Source organism: Felis catus, chromosome A1, assembly GCF_018350175.1.
Source record: "Felis catus isolate Fca126 chromosome A1, F.catus_Fca126_mat1.0, whole genome shotgun sequence".
In the NCBI taxonomy this organism is placed as follows: domain Eukaryota; kingdom Metazoa; phylum Chordata; class Mammalia; order Carnivora; family Felidae; genus Felis; species Felis catus.
This window is the reverse complement of record NC_058368.1, coordinates 100,815,233-100,841,876: the sequence shown is the minus strand read 5'-3', so window position 1 is coordinate 100,841,876 and position 26,644 is coordinate 100,815,233. Positions and strand designations below refer to the sequence as shown.

General features: G+C 36.7%; 1 protein-coding gene across 2 annotated transcripts in view; it reads right to left on the bottom strand.

Annotated features, from left to right (window-relative positions):
- Window positions 1-9,713: 9,713 nt before the first annotated feature.
- Window positions 9,714-26,644, bottom strand: part of SNX2 (sorting nexin 2) — a 56,613-nt gene continuing 39,682 nt past the window's right edge. The window contains exons 8-16 of one of the 2 annotated variants that reach the window (XM_019831444.3): window positions 23,665-23,740; window positions 22,146-22,259; window positions 21,792-21,885; window positions 20,197-20,402; window positions 13,499-13,642; window positions 13,032-13,043; window positions 12,004-12,084; window positions 11,804-11,875; window positions 9,714-10,237 (exon numbers count right to left, since the gene is read on the bottom strand). In XM_019831444.3, the coding sequence (XP_019687003.1) occupies window positions 10,187-10,237; window positions 11,804-11,875; window positions 12,004-12,084; window positions 13,032-13,043; window positions 13,499-13,642; window positions 20,197-20,402; window positions 21,792-21,885; window positions 22,146-22,259; window positions 23,665-23,740 (850 nt within the window). In that variant the 3' untranslated portion in view covers window positions 9,714-10,186. The remainder of the gene's footprint in view (window positions 10,238-11,803; window positions 11,876-12,003; window positions 12,085-13,031; window positions 13,044-13,498; window positions 13,643-20,196; window positions 20,403-21,791; window positions 21,886-22,145; window positions 22,260-23,664; window positions 23,741-26,644) is intronic. The other variant, XM_011281811.4, reaches the window with a different exon arrangement.

Here is a 26,644-nt window from a genome sequence, read left to right as displayed (position 1 = left end):
CCCAGAATGGGAGGGGGCTGGCTACAACTCGGAAGGTGGAGTGACACCTAGCTGAGAATCGGGAAGACCCCTTCCTTCATCACCTCCTCACCTCCATGCTATTCTAGACGTGCTGGAGGTTATGTCCTCAAGAGAGGGGAGAAGACAGAGTCCTCGCATTGTAAGTTGACACCCTGTCTGAGGGTCTGGGGGTGGTGGCAACATACATGCCGAACGATGAACGTTGAAAACTTTCCTACCTTCCAGGCAGGAAACAGGAAAAGCATTCTCTGGAAAATCTGACCAGCCCAAGAGGAGAAATCTGGAGACACCCACATTGGAAATTTCCTACAAACAGCTCAGTGAGATCACTCCTCAGTGATGCTTAAATCTCACAGGTCCCATGACTATGCTCAGAGCACCCAACTGGCTTTCGCTGCTAAACATGTTTCACTGCTAAACGTGAAGAGGCATTCAGTGATTAATAGGTATCTGAGGAAAGCATCTAACGTGAAAGAGAGGACAAAATAGAGAAAATAATTTTGAGGATACAGAAGCGGGGAAGAAAAGAACTTTAAAAAGTACAATAAAAAGTAACATTCTCAGAGAGATACAGGCCTTAAAGATAGGACTGGTCAGGGGCACCTGAATTCCTGGTCAGTTCCGTGTCTGACTCCAGCTCAGGTCATGATCTCATGGTTCACGAGTTTGCGCCCCGCATGGGGCTCTCTCCTGTCAGCACAGAGCCTGCCTCAGATTCTCTGTCTCCCTCTCTTACCGCCCCTCCCCTACTTGCTCTCTCAAAAATAAACATAAAATAATTTTTTAATGTTTATTTCTGAGAGAGAGAGAGAGAGAGAGAGAGTGAGCGAGCTTGAGCAGGGAAGGGGCAGATAGAGAGGGAGACACAGAATCTGAAGGAGGTTCCAGGCTCTAAGCTGTCACCACGGAGCCTGAAGCGGGGCTCGAACTCGTGAACTGTGAGATCATGACCTGAGCCAAAGTCAGATGCTTAAATGACTGAGCCACCCAGGCGCCCCCAAAATAAATAAACATTAAAAAAAAATAGGAATGATCACAAAACAAAGAAGTATAATCAGAGAGTAGAAAAAAATGACAGAAATGGAAAATAAGAAAGAAAAATATTGGCCCAAGTCCGGGATATCCAATATCCAAATGATGGGTCTTCCAGAAAGAGAAGACAGAGAATACAGAAGGGAAGACATCATGAGTGAAACAATTCAAGAGAATTTCCAGAACTGTATGTCAGGTTTCCAGACTGAAAGCACCCATACTGGATTAAAACAGACATACACAACAGCAAATCTCTGTTAAGATTCCAGAACACTAGGGACAAAAGACCTTATGGAGTCCAGAGGGGCGGCAGGGTTGGGGTGGCAAACAGCTCATACACAACGGATCAGAAAACAGAATGGCCTTGGAATTCTCAACAGCAACACTGGAAGCTGAAAGACAATGAGGCACTGTCTTCAAAGTTCTAGAGAAAATCATTCTCAACGTATACTTGGTTAAATTATCTATTAAGAAGAAAACTAAAATAAAGTCTCGAAAGTATGGTTTCTATGTATCTGTTTTCAGGAAACTACTCGGTAGATCCACCAAAATGAGGGCTAAATTGAGAAACAGGAAGACAGGTGCCTGAGTGGCTCAGTAGGTAAAGCGTCCTACTCTTGGTTTCGGCTCAGGGTGTGATCTCACGGTTCGTGAGTTCGAGCCCCACATCAGGTTCTGTGCTGACAGCTGTGGGGCCTACTTGGGATTCTCTCTCTGTCCCTCTCCCTCCACCTGTCCCCTGCTGGTGCTCTGTCTCTCTCTCTCTCAAAAATAATTAAAAACATTAAAAAATAATATTGCTTTCTAAAATATATATATATATATATATATATATATATATATATATATATATAATGAGGGAAATGAGATATTGAGGGGAACTCTTCCCAAGATTCTGTAAGTCTAATACTGTTCTAGAAAATAAAGCTTGTTTTTTAAAAAAGAAAATCATGATTAAATATACTACAACTTTCCATGGTGAACAATATTTGTATAGGCACACTACTGCGAGCATTAAATACGGATTTAACCAGAAACTGTAACCTAACTACACTTGAACGGGGGTGGGGGAGGAGGGGCATGAGGGCATGAGGCAGACGGACAAAAAGCTAGCCAGACACGCACTTTATTTAGAAATGTGAAGGTGATGTAAATGGTAGAACAGCGAAAAGTAGAGAGGTTATCTTTCAGGAAAAGTACTGGGAAACTGAGGTACATGTGGGGCATAGAAGCCCTCTATTTTGTCATTTAGCCTTTCTGATGTTAGTTTATTTTCCTCCTACTCAAGGATATTTATATGTATTTTTTGATATATATATCCTTGAGTGAATATATATATATATATATATATATATATATATATATATATATATGATTTTGTTTCGAAGTAATCTCTACACCCAGCATGGGGCTCGAACTCACAACCCTGAGATCAAGAGGTGCCTGCACCAGCAACTGAGGCAGCTGGGTGCTCCCTGAAACTAGTTTAGTCTCCAAACTGTATGCAAGTAATAACTGGATGAGATAAACACTACTTTAAAAATCAGAAGACTGGAGTTGATTTTTATCTACTGACAAGCAAAAGCTTTCAATAGGTTGGCAAGCTGAAAGGTAAATTTGAGGAAATAACCTGAATCGCACCACTAAAGAGCCCTGGGCAGCTCTTTGGCATATTGATGGTATTCTTTTTTTTTAAATGGCAACATACTAACAACTAATGTCAGGAAACTTAGGTTTCCTCCTCTGACCTCATCACTTCACCTGCCTCTCAGTTTGTGCCTCTGTAGTCTTTTATTCTTTTATATTAAAAAAATTTATTTTAATGCTTATTTTTGAGAGACAGAACGCAAGCAGGGGAGGGACAGAGAGAGAGGGAGACACGGAATCCGAAACAGGCTCCAGGCTCTGAGCTGTCAGCACTGAGCCCGACTCGGGGCTCAAACCCGTGAACCGTGAGATCGTGACCTGAGCCGGAGTGGGACGCTTAACCGATGGAGCCACCCAGGCGCCCCTGTAGTCTTATAAACTTATTCCAAAATCCCCTTCCCCTTGACTTTCCCTCACACCCACCACCAATCACTAGTTCTGAATGAACCCAACGATCTGTGTTAGATCCTGCTTTCTCATGGCTGAAGAAATGGATATTCTCTCTGCTTGGCTTCACTGCAAATTCACGATTTCCAAGCTCATTTGTAATTCCTGTTCCTACCCATCTGTAGGCCAGTTGTCTAAACACATACCATTCTTCCTTGCCCTGCAATCTTCTTGGGCTTTCCTGTTGACATCACTCCCTGATGGCTTAACTTCCTGTTACATCAAGAAAAAAATTTCAGTCTTTATTTCCAAATTCATGCCACCTTCCTTTCCTTTTTGTTCAGAAGGAGCCTCTCTACTTCGTTCTGAGGCTCTTTTCCATCTACCTGACTTCTGAACTTCCATTTCCACTTTAGACATTAGCTTTACCCTGGATGTGTCCCCGGCAAACTCATCTCCTCCTGTTTGTTCTCCGAGGCTACTTGCATGAACAATCATGGTTTTAAGGAACAGAGCATGGTCATGTTTCTAAAGTGATGATGCAATATCTAGTCCTGACTCGTTTTCATCCTTCCCCAAACCTCCACTCCTTTTAATATCACGGTTAAGCGGAGCAGCAGTATTCGTAAGTGGTTAAAGCTGGAAACCTGGTCATCATCCTGGGCAACCTTCTTGTACCTCCCTGATCTTAATCCATTGCTTCAGGGCCTGAAGCACGTGGTGGAGACGGAACAGGTATTTATGGAACGGAACCTACCCACTTTTATTTCCACTTCTGTAAACTATCTCCTTTTCTACTTCCACCGAGTGGTCAGACCCTCCCTGTCACTTGGCTGGCCAACTGCTGCGGCCCCATCAACCGCTATCACCATCTTTTTATTCTCCATTATTTTTTCTTCATTGCTTACTACTTCCTTTGGTCTATGGCATCTTCAAAGTTCTTGTGGGTGGAAATAAACTTTTCTCCCTGGGCAACTGCCACATTTCTATCTCACCCTTTTCCCCTTTGTCCTAGGCTTAAGAGTCTCTAGTACATTTCCTGACAAGACCCATTTTGAGGGGGGACAGTGTCGCACTCTGGTTGGCTGGATATAAGCTGATCTCAACCAGAAGCATGACCCTCCTCCAGCTCCGACCCTCAGCCCCAGGGCTCCAAGAGCATATCTCAGAGGCAGTGTTCTGAGAGGAAACCCTTCTGATAAGGCCAGTTAGACTCTGGTCAAGCATATACCAATTATTTTTTTTTTCAAGAAGGCTCAAATACTGGTGAAATAACCCAAAGGCAGGTATTCTTTGCTCAGATGGAGGTATTAATTGTTCAGTCAACACTTAGTGGATACATAATAGCCAACATTTATTAAGCACTTGCTATGGCTGAGAAATTCACATCAATTATCTTAAGCCCCTTAAAGATGACCTGAACAAGCACAATTATTACTTTCCATTTTACAGATATGGAAACTAAGTTTTATTGAAAAATACCATTCTTAAAGTCAGTGATATAGATTCTTGAGTCAGGGTTCAAACTGGTGGGCTGGATGCATAACTATACACATCCTGTGGCTGAACCGTACTAGGCTCTAAAAGAACTAACACGGGCACAGTCATTCCTCAAGGGGGCACAGAGACTGGTCGGAGCACTAAGACCAGACAACTATCAACTGTCACGCAATGCAGACATCACTAAGCACAATTTGGAAGGCACAAGGTGTTTAATATTAGAGTCCTACTGAAGGATCAAGAGAGGCTCCTTACTTACGTCTGGTTAAGAGTCTAAAAAGGATATATGGAAGATGTGGACTTTTAAATTTGGCCTTAGAGTTTAAAGAAAGGATAGGATATAAACAATTGCGGGTAAAGGGGACAAGGTAACTCAGACAAGGTAACAACAACAGCAGACTCAGGAAGGTTCAGAACATGCTCACAAGACAGGGGCTGCACTTGATTACAGCAAAGGGAAGGGGTAAATCGGGACAGGAAGTAGCGTGAGGCCAGATTTTGGATAATTTGGAATTTTATCTGTAGTCTGTAGGGAGTCTATTGAGGATTTCTGTGCATGGTACTGTGGTAAGAATTGTTTTCTAGGAGGATAATTTTAGCAGGTTGGAGGGCTGACATCGGGGGACTGAAATAATGCGCATTTCAGAGGAGACTTAAGATAGCTCTGGTACATGGTCACAAGATCCTGGCCCTGGGAGAGAAAAACAGGAGAAATGAGAAGGGAATACAATTCAGAAACAGATTCAACTCAAGTTGTTTTGGCAAAATAACGGTACCTAAGGCAATGGAACTGAAAGTATAAACCATTCGCTTTACGTCTCAACTACAAGAGGCTGGGCAACATTTTTAGCTGAAATTTAGAAAACGAAGTTTGAAACGTCACTGTGATGCACGGACACATGTATTTATGTACACATACAAATCTGCACACACATATACATAGTGGAAATGTTTGAAATAAAGATCTAGAAAATGTAAGTTAAATCAAAATCAAGAGATAACTCGAGACTTGACTATGGAAGCAACAAGGCAATTTATTGTTTAGTTCTCTTAAATTTTGATTTTAGTTTTTTTTATCAAACAGATACATATATATATATATATATATATATATATATATATATATATAAAAATTTAAAATTTAGAGCCTCCTCTTTCTCCAAGTACTCCCTTAGAGCAGTTTATCCCATTAATTGGCCTTAATTAAAAAAAAAATAATTTTCTGTGTACTAACAAGTGGGCAGCTTCACCTTAACTGGCTTTAATTACAAACTTTCCATCTCACCCAGTTAATTAAAAAAAAAAATACTCTGAATTAATCCGTAAAGAATTTTTTAAAAAGTATGTGACAGAAGAAAGGAAGATGACCATTTTTAATTTCTTCACGTACGTTAAAAGACTAGACTGCAAGCTGCAACTTTCCTGTTTTGTACAGTCTTCTATTCATAGCCACTTCTGAATTAACAGTTGGAAGAAATAAATTCTCTGGATCCCAAAGGACTTCCTAGAATTATATACGTTAACGATTAGAAGCGGAATCTTGAAAAGCTCATCACGTGTTTTCAAGGAAGAATGTTCACAGATGGTTAACAGGAAAAACAGGAAAAATCAGTTCAATCGTAATGATTTAAGCTCTGGATCTGCTCATCAGGAAGAGGAAGAAGTTGTCCCAGAGTCTTGAAGTTGGCTTCTGGCAATACAGCGCTACAATTAATTCACAGTGGATACATAGTATCCACTACTTGCAAAGCACCATGCTACAAAGTCTTGTACCTAGATTGTCCTGCCACAGGCGTTGTTCAAACCTGCAATGTCCAGTATCATAGCCACGAGCCACCCGTGACAACCAGTCGCTTGCAGTGTGGCTAGTGTGAATGGAGAGGTGGTAAGAATGGAAAATACACAATGGATAGCAAAGGTTTAGAATGAAAAACAGAACGTAAAAGATTGCAATCATCCTTGATATACTAGATTACACATTAAAATAACATTTTGACATGAGCTACTGGGTATACATTTAAATTAATTTTATCTGTTTCTTTTATTCATTAAAATTTGGCTATAAAAAGCTTCAAATTACTTAGGAGGCTCACATTACATGTTTATTGGTCTAAACTCTTAAGGACCTCATCCACAGAGAACCATGAACTCCCTCCACAGGAATGAGAGTAAAAAGCAGAGTAAGCAGCAACTGTTCACACCACTCTTGTAAATTCCTCTCTTCTTGCTAATTCTGCATCTGGCCAACCACCTATCTTCATTATCACTTGAAACCATAGCCTTCACTGTGAGGGTTAGCATTTGATACTTACTAGACTCTGGATTCTGGATAAGGAAGGAGATGGTGATTCTATTCAAAGTCTTTTTCTCAATACTTTGAAACAGTGACTGTGTCACATGGAGAAATATATACATTTCCGGACTAGCGAACAGAATATGAAAATGCCTCCAAAGTTCCCCAGCCAGTGACTGGACTTCCTTTCCCCAGATGTTATCTTTCCTTGGGAAAAGGATCCTTGAGCAAGCTCCCATCCTTTAAGACATGAGGACTTTTGCTCAGCCCATCTCTAGTAACTGTTACTGAAATTCTGCTGTCCCCTCGACTTTTGTTAATCGCGACTGCTCAAAAAGGGAGCCACAAGAAAAGTGAAGTCACCGTAGCTTTATCTAAATCACGAGCTTTATTTCAGACAGAAAAATGTCTTTTTAATTCCCCTTAGACCTCAAGATATGAAGCATTTTGTCTTACTTTTCTATTCATCTGATTTCATTCCTTTAGAGAAATAGGACTTTGTTAAGAGGTTCATTTATATTTATAAACCACATATTAAACAACTTGCACGAGGAACTTGTAAAACTTTACTAGATGTGGATAATAAAATTAAAAAGTTTAAAGAACACTGAAACAAGGGTGTTATGACGCTAGTATAAATATATATGTATGTATAAAAAAGCCAAATAGTTGAAAAGAGCTTGTCAAAAAATACAACCAGGAAAACATCTTTTTGTTTTAGAAATCCTATTTTTACATACATTTCTAGCCTTGTTTCATTATACAAGGTGATTTTGATTACAATTTAATTTTCTAACAGAATATTTATATTGAAGTTTGGTATTTTAAGCAAACATTTTATTCTTGAAAGCTTATTTTTGAGAGAGAGAGAGAGAGAGAGAGAGAGAGAGAGAGAGAGAGAATGAATATGAGCAGGGGAAGGGCAGAGGCAGGGACAGAGGATCCGAAGTGAGCTCTGTATTGACAGCAGACAGCCTGACGCGGGGCTCGAACTCACGAACCATGAGATCATGACCTGAGCTGAAGTCAGACACTTAGCCGACTGAACCATCCAGGGGCCCCTAAGCAAACTATTTTAAAGTGGAAAGGCACTTCAGGAATCAGTCTTACACCCTTGTTTTATAGATGAATTTTATGTGGTAAGGCCAAAGTCACATAGTTACAAAGTGATAGAAGAATGAACACACGTATGCTGACTCCAGGTTCAGCTTGATCCACTGTATTATACTTAGTCCTTATTTGTCTGGTTTAAGGAAAAAAATTAAGTTCAGATGTATAAAAGGCTAACGTTATTAGCACTATTAATGTTCCTATTGTATTTCTTTGGAGTGAAATTATTTCAGCAGTATGAATAGGAGGCGCAAAGATTATAGGTGGAGGTGGGCTCAGAGGTGAAGATATTAAAAAGGCTGGTAGCTACCAGAGGCTCATATAATTTACTTGAAATTTCCAAAAGACTCTTTCTCTTTTAGTAAAGACCATTGAGGGGAATGAAATCTGGAACAGGAACTGGGTCTGTTACTCCCTCCAGCTTGAATAAGACTGAGAATAATTATTACTTTTGAGAGGTGCTGAATACTCTAATGAGTGTACCCCAGTGGAATGGGTGATCTCACCGAGTTATTACCCTGAATGTCAACTGTGTCTCTGCAAGTGATATGACTATGGACATAGTAACAAGACATGACTGTAGCCAAACTATTCCCAGTAAGGCGAGATTTTGCTCAGGGTTAATGGGACCAGAAGATGGCATCTCATACACTCTACTACGAACTGCTCATTTTGCACAAGTTTCTAAGTGATCTCCAACAGAAGCAACAGTAGAAGTCCTGTTTCTGCGTTAGTTTCTCCTTCTTAAGAGAGTGTCTTATTTTTGCATCTTCCAGGACTTCTTTTTCCTGTTCGATTGATCAAGTCTTTCCTATTAACCTATTAAGAATCAGGTACTCCTCTGAGTTCTAGGAGTATAAAAATCAGTAATGCCTACAGTAGGCTTAAAACTTCAGCTAAAACAGCTGGAAGCAAACACATCCTGAGAAGACTCTGAGCTATTAACTGTATCCAGTAAACTGCCAGAGAGGACTCAGTTACACGTACCACATCTGTCTCCTCTGGGAGACGCACGTGGTAAGCTTAAGAAGAGGGGTATCTTAAGAACACGTTAAAAAATGAAAACAACGCTGATGCCAGTCATAACTTGAACTTTCGACAGCCTCAAGGAGCATGTAACAGCCATCTCAAGAGGATACAGAATAGGTAAGAAGGTTGACAAAGACAAATTTCATTTTACTTCAAATTTGCTTTATGTTATTCATGGTTATTCACCAAATCACAGGGGATTTTAGCGTGGTACCATTCTTTGTCCGTTACGAGCACAGATGACCTTACCGTTAGTTTCAAACGAAAAACAAAGAAAAGGCAAGGAGTCAGTTAACTAAGACACAAAGTCTAGGACTTTGAAGATGAGCGAAATCATAGGACTTGTAATAGAAGCACGTAAATACATTTTTTTCCTAATTCCTAAATTGGACATTGGTAATGGGGATGGAGTAAAACACGAAAGCAATTATTCATTCTCTGCTTTGCTAGAGACAAGAACATTCTCCAGAGTAGAATCAAAAGATAAATGTTCTTTGGTTTATGATGATTTCAGAAGAAAACTTAACCTTCATTTAGTCATTTCTAACAAGAGTTCAGCCTTTTCTGTCAACTAAAAAGAAATTAATGGATCATATCACCTAGGCATATCTAGAAGCAAAAATTTCTTCCCATTAAAAATGCTTTCAAAAGATCTCTAATATGTTTATATACCCAAATAATTTGTTACTAATACTTCACAAGGAATAGCATTTTATTACTGTAATCACAAAATCATAATTTCTGTACAGGAATGTATAAGTGAACATTAATCAACACGTTGATAATTCACTTCATAACGAGGGCAAACACACTACAGAATGTATTGTAAAGAAAAAAATATGTAAAATTGTCTGGCCTTGCAGTGCACTGTTTAGTGCAAGTATTTAAGACACAACAGTGTTCAATTCAGCAAAGTACTGCAGAATGTCATGCCACAGTCCACTTAAGTCAAGGAGGGTCGGGACATGCAGCTTGTAATAAAATGGCAGAGTATATATGTGTGTGTATATATATATGTATATATATATATTTATATATATATATAAAAAACCACATGTAATTCATAAAATATAGAGTGGTTTATTTAGATGGTTTTAAATGATTTCACTGTGGAATTCAGCGTAACCGGAACAAACATCCAAGATCTTCATAACAGAAATCTTCTCACTAGGCAATGGCTTTGGCTTCAGGCAGGAATGCCTCCCAGTATTTTATCAGCTGTGGATCATAACCAAAGATATTCTAATCACCTTTTTGTCATTTATATGCACATATTCCGTACCGCATTTAAAAATGTATATGTAAGTAGCTAACAATGACTAACATTTATTAAAGTCTGGTTCTAACTTTTTTTTTAACGTTTATTTTTTGAGAGACAGCACAAGTCGGGGAGAAATAGAGAGGGAGACACAGAATCCAAAGCAGGCTCCAGGCTCTGAGCTGTCAGCACAGAGCCCGACGCGGGGCTCAAACTCACAAACTGTGAGCTGAAGGTGGGTGCTTAACCAGCTGAGCCACCCAGGAGCCCCTACTATAGCCTGTTTCCAAATGGGATCATTTAAATGTCCCTAACTGAAGTCTGTCAACATATTTCGTGTGTAAATTATTTTAAATGTTAATTCCCACTGGCTAATTTCAGTTTTTGATGTAAACGATATAGTTTTTAAAATACCTTACAACTTCAGATTTTTTTGGCTTATGTGGAATTGTATATAAAAACATTGTTACTGTAAATTAAATGAGACTACCTTAAATAATAAAACTGCAATGAACTGTTCCAATATGAAGGGATAACATCCTAATCAGAGGGTATTCACATTTTATGTTATTGGTAGCCAAAAACAGTGGAAAAAAAAGGAGCAAGAAAAGAAAACACTAGGCAGGAAAGAAAGGGACACATGCAGTCTCTCTTGAAACTGGAAGGCATCAGCTGCCAGTGTTTCTTCAATAGTCCACAGAATTAACCAAAGTATAAACTGAAGTTATGTTTAAAACAACTCCTTTAAAAACAAGTTCATGTAAATTGTTCTTTTAAAAAATCTAACCTGGTGAACTAAGTACTTAAAGACTAAATGTAATCTGAACATATAATGTCATTGCTTAATCAAAAACTAATCTATTTTATATTACATAATCAAGTTTCTATCCACATTTATTTTAAAACGGGAGAAAGAAGACATCCTTTTATTCAAAACATTACATATAATTTGATTACTCAAACTTGTAATAGAGCAAACAGAAAAAAAAAACCTGTACTGTTTTCTTATTAGAGACTTTAATTAAAAGCCACGGTCTTCTCTGTTCTCTCGTTGAGACAAATTTTGTGGCATACAATCATCACAAACCACACACAAAATAAAACAAAGACCAAAACAGCACAACCCCACCCCTGCCTGCTAACCTTAAATAAGCTAGTTTTTCATTTAAGTTCTGTTATGGAAGAGAACTCACTGTAAGAATTTACTCAAACCACTGTGATCACTAGGGAACTAAAACTAGGAAGACAAGAAAAGGGAAAAGACTGTCTAGCAAGTTTCTCATCACCTAACGTGGGAAAAAAGCATCTTGCCTGGTGTTCAAGAGCAGAGGCAAAAAGGACCTGAGACTTTCCAGTTTAACTACCAGTAATTATTTCCTCTGTGGTCATCCGTTTTCTCTACCCCATTTCTTATTTTCCGTAAGTATAAAAGCTCCTTTCACTGACGTGTTTAAAATGAAGAAGTATACCAAAGTCCTAGGAGAATTTATAAGTTATAAAATAAGTCATAAAGAAAACAAGCTTACCTGTTGTTGTGTTTGTACTAATGATTCTAAGTACTTGATAATAACAGTTTTAAAATCTTTCACTCGTTCTTTCTGTAGTACATGAAGAAAAACTCCATTAGTACAAAACTCAATTCGATTTTACTACAAAATCACAGCAAAAAAAAAAAAAAAAAAAAAAGACCACGTTGTTGGGACAAGTGTAAAATTATTATACTTGCCTCAAATCTTCCCACTTCTTTTCGAATTGTTTTAGAAATCTGTTCAAAATCTCTTTCTCCTTGTTGTACCTTTGCCTCCCACTAATAAAAACAAACAAAAAAGCACAAATTTATAACTCTTGTCAGGAAAATATTATAGAACTAGCTCATTTAATGTAAGGTCTGTAGACCCTGAGGAAGCTCACTACTGGCAAAGCCCAATTCAGGATCATTCTAACTTTCATCTAACTTCTAAGCAGCAGAAACGCCTAGGAGGTTAATTTTCATTAATATTTCACTGTCACATTTACTCAAGACGACGATATTAAAAAAAATTTTTTTAATGTTTATATTTATTTTTGAGACAGAGAGAGACAGAGCATAAGCAGGGGAGAGGCAGAGAGAGAGGGAGACACAGAACCTGAAGCAGGCTCCAGGCTCCGAGCTGTCAACACGAGCCTGACGCGGGGCTCGAACTCATCAATCACGAGATCGTGACCTGAGCCGAAGTTGGACGCTCAACCGCCTGAGCCACCCAGGCACCCCATGATGAGGATATTTCAGTACTTAATCAATTACAATCTCCACAGCTTAATTATACGACTAAGAAAGATGAAAACATTGAGTATAAAATTCACTATGAAATAATTTAGCAGTGTTCTTTTTGATATCATTAATAATTCCATATTATATCAAAAATATTCTGCCAAGTTCAAGAATACACGTTCATCACAATTTATATGCCCATGGAAATACTTTAAATTAAGAAAAGTGTACGACAAACATTTAAAAAACATTTTTTAATAGTAAAATGTTCGGCTTAAAAAAAAAGTGTGGAATTATGGTCTACTGAAGACCTTGCTCATCAACATTAAATTCAGTACAGAAACAACAAAACATGTGACCAGTGACCAATGGAACAGCTAAAATAAAATAACTGAAGACTTAAGCAATGAAATGGTATTTTCCCACTATGTAACCAAAACAGTGGTACATACTCTTCAAAGAGCAGGTACATTTAACTTTTAGTAATATAAAGGTTGTCCTACCTCTTCAATTTCCTTATTGAAGCATGGCAAAAGAAGTGTATAAATTATAATAAACTTATACAAATTTACTAAAATACCATATATAGTACATATATATGGGGGATAATGTTGCTTGGAAAGCTAAATATGGGGCAAGTCTATGCTCTAAAACATAAAATAAGTAATTATCTGAAATTAAATGAACCATCTCAAAAGAAATGTGTAATTACTAATTAGAGGTTAATTTAAATCTTTTCCTTGTGCGCTTCTTTATCCATTCCATAATAATCGTGTGGCAGTAAGAAAGGGCTCTGGAGATTTTTGACGATGATCAAAACATTAAAGTAATTCTAACACAGTTCATAAAATTATGGAGAAATGGCTAGTGTTGAATGGCTCAGAAAAAAATTTATGAAAAATTATGCATATATGAATGACTCACGGAAAATTTGAGTGAAGTGATAAATAAAGCATTTTATATTAATCACCTCTCTTATTTCATTTTTAGCTTGCTGTATTTTATCTGGTTTGTTGGCCACCATCATTTTTGCCTCAGTTTCACGTTTTTTGAGCAAAGTAATTTGGGCATCTTCCCATTTCTGCCAGCACTTCATCCGATGGTCAAACACACCCTATAAGTGAACGACATAATGCTATTAAGCGAGGGAGTTACCACTGAATTACTTTCATTATACTTGAAGTGCTGTAATACCGAAAACAATAAAAAGTATTTTAAACGCCATTCTCATATGCTAAGATAATGCAAATAAAGATGCCAATAATAAGAGAAATTTCTGTGTTCACTTCCTTGAAAACAAAAACAAGTTCCTGTGACTAGAAGAGCTCTGAATAAATAAACAGAAACTACATACAAGATGCATTTATTTCACTAGCCATTTGGGTTTTAAATCTAGCTTGTAATAAGTTTCTAACAGAGTTTTATGAAGACAGATTTAATAGGAAAAGGCTGGTATCATATTTACATTGTAAGTTTCCCTACTTCAAAAAAAAAAAAAAAATCAAAAGCAGATTTAAGTGTTGGAAATAGGCCAGAAATTGAAAAGAATAAAATGAGAAAACCCCGTAAGACTACAGAAAGTAAAAATGTGGAAGAGATGACCCACAGCAAATAAAAGCAAAGCAATGAAAAAGTAAAGGTGTAACAACAACAAAAGAGAGAGTCCTACACAAGATGAACAGGGAAAATGAGTGTGTGTGTGTGTGTGTGTGTGAAACGCACACGCACACACACATCTAGTAGGCAGGACCAAATGAAAAACTAGACCAAAAGATGGTAAGAGACCAAGTCAACCAAATCCACTACTTCTTTCAAGGAGTTTGGCAAAGTAAGAACAAGAGGATGGAAATAAGAACTGAAATATGAACATAAGAGAGTAATTAGAATCTCCTGAAAAAAGGTGACAGATAGGATGGGAGAATGTAATAATAAATCCTCTATTTTGATATTGGAGATATATTCATATTATTTTAGTATTTACTATTCGAACAGATGAAGCTGGTGTTAATACACTGGGTGAACCAGAAAGCAGTAAACCAGAGTTATTTTCATTACCCCAAATAAAGAACTTCTTGGATCAAGAAATAAATAAATCCATGTTCTTACGGGGACTTGCTGAAGAGAAGAGTACACAGATAATCTATCTTAAAAATATACACTTGGGAACAAATCAAATTTGGATCCAAATACTAGCTCTGTCACTGTATGATCCTGGATAAATTAATTTCTGTAAGCCACAGATTCCCCAAATATAGAAGGAAGAAAAGGAGATCTATATTAGTGGATTGGAAATAAAATGAAAAATAGCACAGTGACTTAACCTAGCAGATGTTTAATAATTAGCAGGTACTGTTATGGATTATTCCTAAAACCACACACAAATAAATTAAGAATTGATTAACTCCTGGATTTATACTAAAAGTACAAATAATAATAACACAATAACATAGGAAAAAAACGTAACTGGACCACATTTATATTACTGCATATTTCAAAAATGTGGGCAACAGCAAAAAAAAACAAAAAAACAAAAAAAACAAAAAACCTCTAAATCAACCACAAACCAAAGTGTTTTCTTTCCAAAGACCCCGCATATTTCAAATTAACCAGGACAAAAGACATCGTGGGCAAACTGATAAGTCAAAGCATCTTACTTCAGGTATTTAAATCTACCTTGTTAGTTTTAATTTGTCATCTCATATAATTTCTCTTCTCACATTACTGAGTAAATCTTACTGTCCCCTTTGCTTTAAAAAAAATTTTTTTTAATGTTTAATTTTTGAGAGAGAGAGCACATAAGTGGGGCAGGGGCAGAGAGAGGCTCTGGCTGTGTGGCTCAAACCTGCGAAATGAGAGATCACGACCTGGGCCGAAGTTGGATGCTCAACTGACTAAGCCACCCAGGTGCTCTGCCTGCTTTTCTTATAGTTAAAAGACATTTTCCTCATGACATTCTTTTATTTTAAATGTTTACTTGAGAGAGAGCAGGTGTGTGCACAAGCAAGAGAGGGGAGGGGCAGAGAGAGAGAGAGAGAGAGAGAGAGAGAGAGAGAGAGAGAGAGAGAGAGACTCCCAAGCAGGCCCTGTGCTATCAGCACGGAAGCTGTCCCAGGGCTCTGATACCAGGAACTGCAAGATAATGACCTGAACCAAAATCAAGCGACCCAGGTGTCTGTCCCAAGGTATTTATTAGAACTTAATTTTGCTTCAGCCAAATTAATTGCGTGAAAAATAAGAAAAATAATACATTTAGCATAAGTAGATGAAGAAAGTCACTACCATTTAAACAACACTTGCCCCTCATTAGCCCCCTAGACATACACAACACCAAAATTTAAGATTTTATTTCTCATCTTTAAGAGAAGAGGGCCACCACATCAGCTCTTCATTTATAAACTCCTCTGTTTAGTAACAATTTGATTACTTAAAATATGTATGAATACAGGGCAAAAGCTAACCAAAATGCCCTTCAATTTCAATATTTGCTTAAGTTCTCAATATATATAAAATGGCGTTTTTGGTGATACAGTAATTTAAACTAATTTTATCCCTGCCCAATTTATTATCTCATCAGATTCTAGAACCATTATATGTTTATTGTGGCACATATATAGGAGCTCTAAAATAAAGACAGAACTATGAAAGTCAGGTTATAATAAAAAAAAATTAATCTCAGCTCTAAAGAGAAATAACTTTTCTTCATTTGTTTTCCTTGTAATCCAAAAAAAAAAAAAAAAAAAAAAAGATCAAAACCACACTTGATATTCTAGAAATGCTACCTTAAAAATCAGTTAGGGGCGCCTAGGTAGCTCGGACAGTTGAGTATCTGACTTCAGCTCAGGTCATGATCTCACAGCTCCAAAGTTTGAGAACTGCATCGGGTTCTGTGCTGACCGCTTGGAGCCTGGAACCCGCTTCAAATTCTGTCTCTCTCTCTCTCTCTTCCTCCCCTGCTCATGCACTATGAACTGTCTCTCTCTCTCAAATATAAATAAACATTAAAAAAAATTTTTTTTAATGAGTTAAATCACAACTTAATGTTTGTCTTGTATGTCAAGAACCAAATCTGCTCTAGTAGAACCAGCCTCTCCTGTAAGAGAGACAGATTTACACTGATGAACTACTTTGGACCTCCATCCCTCTGCCAATTTATGTTACACATTTGTATGCAAACAGGCCTAGGTTAGACAAGGCTGCAGTTGTGGAACATTTTCCCTGGTCCACCAAAACACTACAATTTTAATTTTAAGTTTTTAAATTTAATTTTTTTTAGTTTTACACTTCATGCCCAGCACAGGGCTTGAGCTCACCACCCTGAGGTCAAGACCTGAGTTGACATCAAGAGTCAGACGCTCAACTGACTAAGCGATCCACACATCCATTCCTAGTTTTAATTTTAATTAATATCACCTTCCAATTCAGTGATTCTGAAAATATGCCACTCAGCTTCCTGGAGTCGTCCAAGGATGTTGATTACTTATAGCCAAACAAAGAAGCTTTTCAACTGTTTGGGGAAACCATCTAGTGGGTTTACAAGGTATTTTACATGTTTTATAAATTTACATTCTCTGTAAGAATTCTTCATGAAAAGTTCTAGTGCAAAACATACTGAAAACCATATTTTCAATCCCTGACCCTACTGTAGGGGTTCACAGGCAGCCAATACATGAGAATGCATACAATGTGTACAATGCTTAATATATGTTAGGTAACATTACTAGCCAAAATGTGGAGTCCTACATGTGAGAGGCCATGCCCCGTACAAAGAGAAAAGCAGGAGTTTCCTGGATACACGGCCAGGCTTAAGTAATACTGTAAGTGGTTGGTCTTAGCTCCTTCCCCACTTTGGCTCTAAAGCACTTTTAGTTTCAAACTTATCATCAGAAAAGTATTTTCAATATGGATAAAAACAAAGGGCTAGGTAGTATTAAGTAGCTATTAGAAATACAGAAGACCAAACACAAAAGAAAACTGGGCACAGGACATGAAGAGTTCACACACACAAAAAGAAATGGAAATGGCTTAACATTTGTAAAGAGGCTTAAATTCACAATAACTAAAGAAATGAAAACTTATACCAAAAAGCACCTTTGTTATTTGGGTGGGAGAAGAAGGAACACATACGATGATGGGAGTACAAAGGAGTATAATCTCTTCAGACAGTAACAAGAGAGTATTTACTGAAATTTAAAATTCATATACCCTTTGGCCAAGCAACTCTATCTACTTCTAGGAAGTTTATGCCCAAAGAGTGATTTTCAAAAAACTTACTATTTACAAGTAGACTGAGGCTATCCAATCAAACCTTAAAAAGAATGTAATGTATCTACAGAGGCTAACGCGAACACTTGCCCAAAACGGAGTGGGTCAAAAAGCTGGCAAGGAACGGTACATATAGTATGCTCCTTCTTCAACAAGGAAGAGATGCAGAGAGGGAGGCAAATAGAGAGAAAGAGAAAGAAAGGTGGCAAGAAAAAGAAAATTAGTGTCATACACATGCATAGCTAAGGCTGTAAAGACATACAAGAATGTATTTTTTTTTTAATTTTTTTAATGTTTATTTATTTTTGAGAGACAGACAGAGAGACAGAGTGCAGGCAGTGGAGGAGCACAGAGAGAAGACGACACAGAATCTGAAGCAGGCTCCAGGCTCTGAGCTGTCAGCACGAAGCCTGATGTGGGGCTTGAACCCACAGACCACGAGATCGTGACCTGAGCCAAACTCGGCCACTTACCTGACTGAGTAACCCAGGAGCCCCTGAACTTGACCTTTTTGGGTTGTGAGATTTAATATGTCCATGGATCACATTTTCAAATACAAATAAATCGGTTTAAAAAAAAAACCAAACCAAACCAAAGATCACAAAAATTCCCTCTCAATCTATCCCATAATTTCTCAACTCCTTTGTGCAGCTGACCTGGGCAAGGTTTCAGCAGAAAACAAAGTCGATGTGAAAGAGCTTCATTTACTTCAAGATATAACTTAAGCATGGCTCTTTAACTTTCTTTCAGTCAAGGAATCACTAATTCAATTCTTCTCAAAGTCTGTTCCATTTATGTAAAAAGATATTAAATGAAAAAGAACTCCTGTTCATATGACTTTGTAAATCTCTGGATTACATAAGGTTAAATGTTTTATTTTATTTTTTACTCCTAGACAGTTATGAGCATTTTAATGCTCTCTCAATCTGTAAGACAGGGATACTGTATACATTATCTCCCAAACTCAGTTGATCATGGTACATCTTCTGGTGTCAGTGTTTTTCTGCAAAACATGAACTTAAGTGAATTTCAGAGAAGGTAAAAATACAGCAGGAAGACGGAGGCAGCACAGGGCCAGCCCAGGTGAGGGCTCATCACCCAAGACACAAGCAGGCCATTCCCACCAGGGAGTAATCTCCCGGGTTAGTGCTCCTCAGCAGGTACTCCTTCTTACAGACACTGCCTGGCTTCCCTTTTTGGATCCATAGGTATTTTGAAAGGTGCTCTACTTTTTTACAGCAGTCCTCATGCTAGTGGGAGTTCTGGAATGAGGTGAGATTGGATGGGAGAGGAACAGGAACCATTATATGGATTTCTGCTATCACAAGTTGCCCATGTACAATGAAGTACACTCTAATAAGTGCTGTCTATATTACCTTAAGTAACTGAAAAGTACAATTAACCACCAGAAATATACAGAGTAACACCTAAGAGTAAATACGACCAAAACTGGTAATTTTACCAATCCCAAGATAGCGCCATTCTTTAGAGCTAAGAACCCTCTAGCAATAACTGTCACCGTTAGCTTGAGAAAAGGATTGTAAATAATATACAGTGTATCAATGTTCTATGTATTAATACTAAATTGGACACAGACTTTAACTGAAAAAAAGGAACAAGGTCTCAGTAACTTTGTCTGAATTCAAAGTAAAAGGTAAATTCCCAGTTCCTCCACCCTATGATGATTAATGCTCATAAAAATAATCGAAAGACACCATAGGATCTTAAAGTACCTTTTGAAACATAGGATAGATAAAATAACACGCACTTTAACTATATGAATACTGGAGACATCTGTAGAAAACCAATTTTCATTAGTTAACTAAATTACTTTCCCAACTATTCAGAAACTTACTGTTCATCCTTAAACATTACAAGATAACACAATTTATTATCTAATCTAGTCCCGAGTCAGCTCTAAATATACAGTGACTACATATTTCAGTGTGTGCAAAGAATGTTTGCTTCTAGTTCAGATGAATGCTACAAGCCACCATTCAACATTTATGCAACAACCAGTTCTGGTTTTGTTCTGCTTCCTATCATACCTTTACTAACGATAACAGAGTCCATGGCTAGTTTTAGTTCAAGCTAGAGTGGACAAATAAATACTACCGGTTAGGTGCAAGCTTGTATAGGTAAGTATGTAGGTACACGTGTATTGTTTTCACTGTATTTGGCATTGTTTACACCTCTTAAAAACATCAGTTGTATCTACCACGTTGTCCAAGTCACAGTGGAAGAAAGTATTCGGCTATGAATCATCCATCTTGAAGCCATCTATATGTACTGAGAGAATACAGAACTTACACACTTAAATACATGCCTAATGGGTAACCAAATTCTTCTTAAAAACAAACCACTGAAGTGAGAAAAACTCAAGGAAGATTGCAAAATGAGGCTTACTTTCACTGCGGCAATAAGACGAATGTAGTCACTAAGTAGTTCTGAAAACATATAAAAGTCAGCAAAAGCCTGTTCTTGATGTAACTGGTCTATCTTCTCCTCCACTTCCGCAAGCTGAGACAGAGCTCTAGATAAAGCAGTGTGGTCCTCAGAATTACCTAACATGGCAGCACTTTTAGCAAAGGCAGCTGTGTTGGCTGAAAGTTCTGAAATAAAAAAGTATTCACTTTTACTGTTCACTAGTAAAGTTTTTAAATACTGCATTGATTTCTCTACTTTCTCTCTAAATTTTATCTGTTCGTGTATTGCTCAAATAATTATCTTAAAATAATTAACATAAAACAACCAGTCATTAAGACGCCTTCGGCATACATGCCAACTGCTCAGAGCTCTACGGAAAATTAGAAGAACATTAAAGAAAAATCAAGAAGAACCACTGCCTATATTCCCAAGGGATGAACTATGTTTAATTATATATAATCTGCCTCCCTCTTCTTCCTGAAGCGCTCACTGTTTTTGTCTATTCCTATAAAAGATAAAACATATTTTCTTGTCTCTGGAAAGCACTGGGAGGACTTGTAATTGACTTATACTACATTTTTTGGCCTTTACACATTTATTTGAAATTGAAAATGTCTCTAATTTTTAACGAAAACATTATTTAGCTAATAGGAAAAAAATCACGGTAAAACTGTAGAGAATTGTATAATTCATAAAAATCTTATTTTTTTCTTTGTGTACAATGCTTGAACAGTGCTTGGTGGAAATACTAAGAATTTCTAAACAGATTTCTGAACATAATCATTTCAGACACAGATGTTTATAAGCTAAATAATGCCAAGAACTAATAATACATTGCCTAGAAATTGCTCTACATTACATAATTTTCTCTAAAAGAACCATAAAGTCATTCTCTACAAGATACAGTATAAATGGCAAAAGCTGTTATAAACTACTTTCAATAAAAGCGTACTGATGTATTTCTGTAGTTGTTTTACTGAAATGGTTACTGGTAATGGTACATACTAAATTACTTAGTAAGTACTTTAGAAAGCTAACATGAAAATCCTCATATTCTTAGAAAACAACAAAAACTTCATCATAGAATTAAAAAAATACAACTCAAATTGCCAATCAATTTTTAACGGCCCCTCCCCTAGACTTTTTAATTTGGCTGTTCAAAACATGAAGAAAATAATTCAAAATTTTCTAGGAAATGCAGGCACACAGGAAGTTTTCAAAGACAAATTTCAAAAATCAATTTTTAAGCTGATATTTTTAACTGTATCAGTTACTAATAAGACATCTTCATTCATTAAACTATATGAATGTTAACAAAGTGTTAATCAAATGAACAACAGTTTTAAACCAAACTTTAAAATATACTTTTATAAGCTCAGGATTTTTATACTTCTCAACTAAGTTAGGTTACAACAGAACAAAAAAATATTAACAAGGTTGAAATGGAAAACATTCTCTTAAACTATTGTTCTCTCTCTTCTATAGTAGCTCCAGAATGTGCATTTTAATAAAATTTAAATAAAATTTGTAATTAACTAATGGTGTTAAACACATAAATAACGAGGCAAACAAACCTTTTCTATGACAGACCAAGGCTTCAACACTAGCATGAAGTTTCCTAAGTTGCTGATCCAGATTTTCAAATTGCTGCTGCTTTTCTTCAAACCACTAAGAAAAAAAAAATGAAAAATGGAGCTAATTTAGCAAGAACAAACCGCTGTAAATTAGGTTACCAATAGCAAGCCACATTCCTTGTTTTAAAGCAACAAATTAACCGTGTATATAAAACCATGGTAGTCAACTGATGTGGCTGAGGACTAAACTCAATAAGCAAATTAATATCCTATTTTCTACTTGTACAGCTTTAAAATGCAATTGTTGGGCTCATTAATTCATCTCATTATTCAAGTCGAAAAATCAGCTCTTACTGCATCCGATTCATTCATCTTGATTGTCATTTTGTTGACAGCGTCGGCAGCCTTGTTCACCATCCTCAATATTCCTGCTCCACTCAGAGCCTGTGTGTTAACTGCTCTAGGCAGCTGGAATTGAATGACAAATAAGGGCAAACAAACCGGTTAAAAGGCTGGAGGTTTAAGTGGGCGCAAAAGGAACTGCACACCCCCTCCAAAAAAAGAAAAAAAGAAAAAAAAGGAGGTTGTATTTTCTTCACTCTCATACATTTCAATAGTGAGATCTAATTTCTCAAATACACTACTTGTACACTCTCAAAGGAAAACTTAAAAAATAGACTTTCCATTTGCTTTTCTTCAGCACGTTTACATTTAGATGGAACAACACTCTGTTTGTCAAAATATATTAAGAGATTGTCAAGTACCTTAACACTGGCCACCTGTTTGCTTGCAGAAATAAACTTGTTTATAAGGAAAGAAGAAAGTCTTGAGAAAAATCTCCTTATGTTCAGCTAGGAGGGTGTGATTCTAAATTTTTAAAAAATTCTAGTATTCCAGTAAATTAAAAAAAAAATCTCAAATAGTAATAATTAGAACTGTAAACTGTTACAAGCCCCAAATGTACTAAGCATCTCAAATCAAAGGAGCAGCATGGTTATAATTTAAGCTCTTTTAAGTCATAAATTTGCTTTCAGAACCTTGGTAAGAATATTAGAATGTAGACATATAAACACATTTAGCTGTCTCTAAAAGGAGGCCTGAATAAACTTATTTCAACACAATGCCTAAACAACCACTTAGGGCATTGAGAATTAGACTATTTAGAGATCATTCTTCTAAATCTGGTTTAAAAATTTTTGAAAAAGAAAGTGGTCATCCTACTGTTACCAAAGCAGAAAAGGTATTTTACTAATAATTTAAATTATTAAAACACTAACCTCAAGGGGCACCTGGGTGGCTGAAATCAACTCCTGATTTCAGCTCAGGTTATGATCTCACAGTCATGAGATTGAGCCCCATGTCAGGCTCAGAACTGGGTGTGGAGCAAACTTAAGATTCTCTCCCTCCCTCTCCCTCTGCCTCTCCCCCATGAATGCACTCTCTCTCATAATAAACACTAAGCGCCACCCCCCCCCCAAAAAAAAAGAAAAAAGAAAATCAATTTGTTCCATCCACTAATCCCATCATTTACCGAATATCTATTTTTACAAAAATTATCAAAATGACAAAACACAGGGGTGCCTGCGTGGCTCAGTCGGTTAAGCATCGACTTTGGCTCAGGTCATGATCTCACAGTTCGTGAGTTTGAGCCCTGTGTCAGGCTCTGTGCTGTCAGCTCAGAGCCTGGAGCCTGCTTCAGATTCTGTGTGTGTGTGTGTCTCTCTCTCTCTGCCCTTCCCCCACTCACACTCTGTCTGTCTCCCTCAAATATAAATAAAACATTAAAAAAAAACCTTATTTTTAAAAAATAAAATGACAAACACAAATAATAAGAAAATTCGTATCATACAAAAATTTAAAGTAGAAATAATACCTCTGAACTTTCCAGGAACTGCCTTAAATCAGGATCCTGTAGTAAAGTTGGATGCTTTACTGTTCTTTGAAGATACCTAGATATAAGAATAAAATTTCTCCTTTATTTATGAGTAGCACTTTAAATATTATTTGAACAAAATCACAAAAACAAACCAAAAAAATAGGTAAAATGATGTCCTCAGTCTGCCTCTTAGAATATCAGTCTGCTTTCACTCTAATTGTTTAGACTCTTACAGCAATTTAATGACTAAAAAGCTTTTTATTCCTCTTTTGAAAGTTCATCATATATAAAAAGAGACAGGGCAGGCTGTGGAGATGGGGACACAGGAGAGATTAAATAATTTACTAAACTTCTCACTGTGAAGTATAGAGTTGCAAAAAGGTATATGAGTTTGTTGAATAATTTGATCTTCGGGTGGAGTCACCATGTTCTGAGCTAATATTTCAGAGTCCTAACACATATCACTATATATATTCCAATCAACTATTTTTTTTATTACTGCTGTTATCACCAAAACAGAGAAACATCTACCAGATTTTTTTGCCTGTCAGCAAATTATCAAATCAGCTTTGGTCTTTATTGGACAAGGACTGATTTTCTTCAAAATTCTATTTTTAATAAGGTTTTGCTAAAAGTTTGATTCACGTTTTTCTTATAGGACACAACATAAAATAAAAATGAAAAGTAAAGAGAAACACCCTTGCTAAATCACTTTTAGCCCAACTTTAGATATTTTCCTTTATTAGAACATAGAAAAGCCCAAGTTTCTGCCATCCATAATTAACATTCTTTCATAAAAAGAAAAAAGGTCCACTATTTAATTATTCTTGATTACTTATCTAATCTCATGTTCTGCAAAATTATTCTTCCCTTAATGACTACATATACTAGTATTTCAATTATAGTATTTTACCTCACAGTTAACATGTTTATTATACATCTACAGAATAAATGTAATCATTAATTTTCTTCGATCTTATTATAAGATTATAAAACATACCTAAAGCTTCTGAAAAGCAATGGTAACCTTCTATAAAGTCACAATGGTATAAAGTCACAATTCTACCCAGTGGTTAAAACGACTATTTTATCAGGGCCGAAATGTTAACTTCTGTTTTTATATATTTTAATACATTAAACTTCAAGTCATTAGCCCACATAAGAAAACACTGTAACAGAAATAGAACATGTAGCAGGTATGTGCAATACATTCTACACTGTGGCTTAAAAAAAATTTACTGCCAATATTATCAAGCTAAAAACGAGATGCAACAGGAATGTTAATTTTGTGTCAAAGAAATGGTGGTATACTCCCACTGGAATTTTACTTACAGTTTTAATACTCAAGTTTTCCAATGGTATTGGGTTATTTGGTTGTTTAGGCCGTGTACTGCTTAAAGCAGTTTGCATAAGTTGTTCACGGGAGCGCACACAACAACTGGCAAACAGCAAGTACTCAGACGTTTGTAAAATGAACCAGCGGGAAGGAAGACGAAACATGTCGTACCCAAACTTTGTACATCCTAATAGTTCAAACCTAAATGTCATTACCTACTACTACTTACATTCTAAAATGGCTTTCCAAAGTGAGCTCTGTAGAATACTAGTCTCCTTCAGTATTCCGGGAAAAAGACTGGTTCTATAATCAGGCAAGTCTGAAACTTATCACATACACATCACTCTCTTTGAGTCCTAAATAGCAGCGTGTTAAGCGCTGCACAAAGTTTTATAGGAAAAAAACCTGGTTTAACTTTGTTAAACCCTACATTAACAAAACTCAATTGTCTAGATTTTCCTTTGTCATCCTACCACATACTAGCATTCTGAGGTATCAACATCTTGGAAAAGGGCATTCTAGAAAAAGACAGAAAAACTTTACTTCTTAAGGGTTACACAGAAGTAAATAGTTAACTGTTTCTTAAAAAGTATTAAGCTTAATGTTAAAATTAGGAACAGGAATATAACACAGATTTTTTTGTTCCAGAGATAATTACCTTTTAATGTTTTTTTCTAAAGGTGTAGGTATACACACAAACTCAGATTTGGTTTTCACAAAAATATTACACCATTATACCTATAGGTGTGTATCCTTTCCCGCAAAACAGTCAGTTGTAGGTACCTTTCTATGTCACGAAATACTACTAATGTCATTTTTATTTATTTACTACATGGAATTCTATCCTACAGATAAACTATAATGTAGTCATTTTTTAATACTACAATCACTACTCGCTTTCTTATAATTTGCCAAGTACTATCACATAAAATGGAATTTTATTCTTCAAACTGATTGTATATAATCTACTTTGCTCATCTTAATACACACATTTTATGTTTTTAAGATTTTTTTTCTAATGTTTATTTTTGAGAGAGCCAGAATGCAAGTGGGGGAGGAGCAGAAAGAGAGGGAGACAAAATCCAAAGGAGACTCCAGGCTCTGAGCTGTCAGCATAGAGCCTGACGTGGGTCCCGAAGCCATGAGCCGAACCCATGAGCCGTGAGATCATGACCTGAGCCAAAGTCAGAAGCTTAACCGACTGAGCCACACTGGTGCCCCTCAATAGGCACATTTTAAATGACAATTCCTATTTTACTAAGTGGTTTGTGTTTTTAAATTAGACAATAAAGGAACAGATTTGCATTTTGCTCTCCCTTCACATCAATCTTTCTATCATTATCACTTTCATCATTTCTTACAAGCCATGAAACTATCCTTCATCTTCATAATCCTTATGTTCATAGGGATGTATATTTTTTCATTTTTAAAAAAATTTTTTAAATTTTAGTTCCACTGTAGTTAACATACAGTGTTGGTATTACTTTGAGGCATACTACGCAGTGATTCAAGAGTTCTATACAGTACTCAGTGCTCATCAGGGTAAGTGCACTCTTAATCCCCATCACCTACTGCACTCCCTCCCCTCTCCTCCCCTCTGGTAACCATCAGTTTGTCCTCTATATTTAAGGGTCTGTTTCT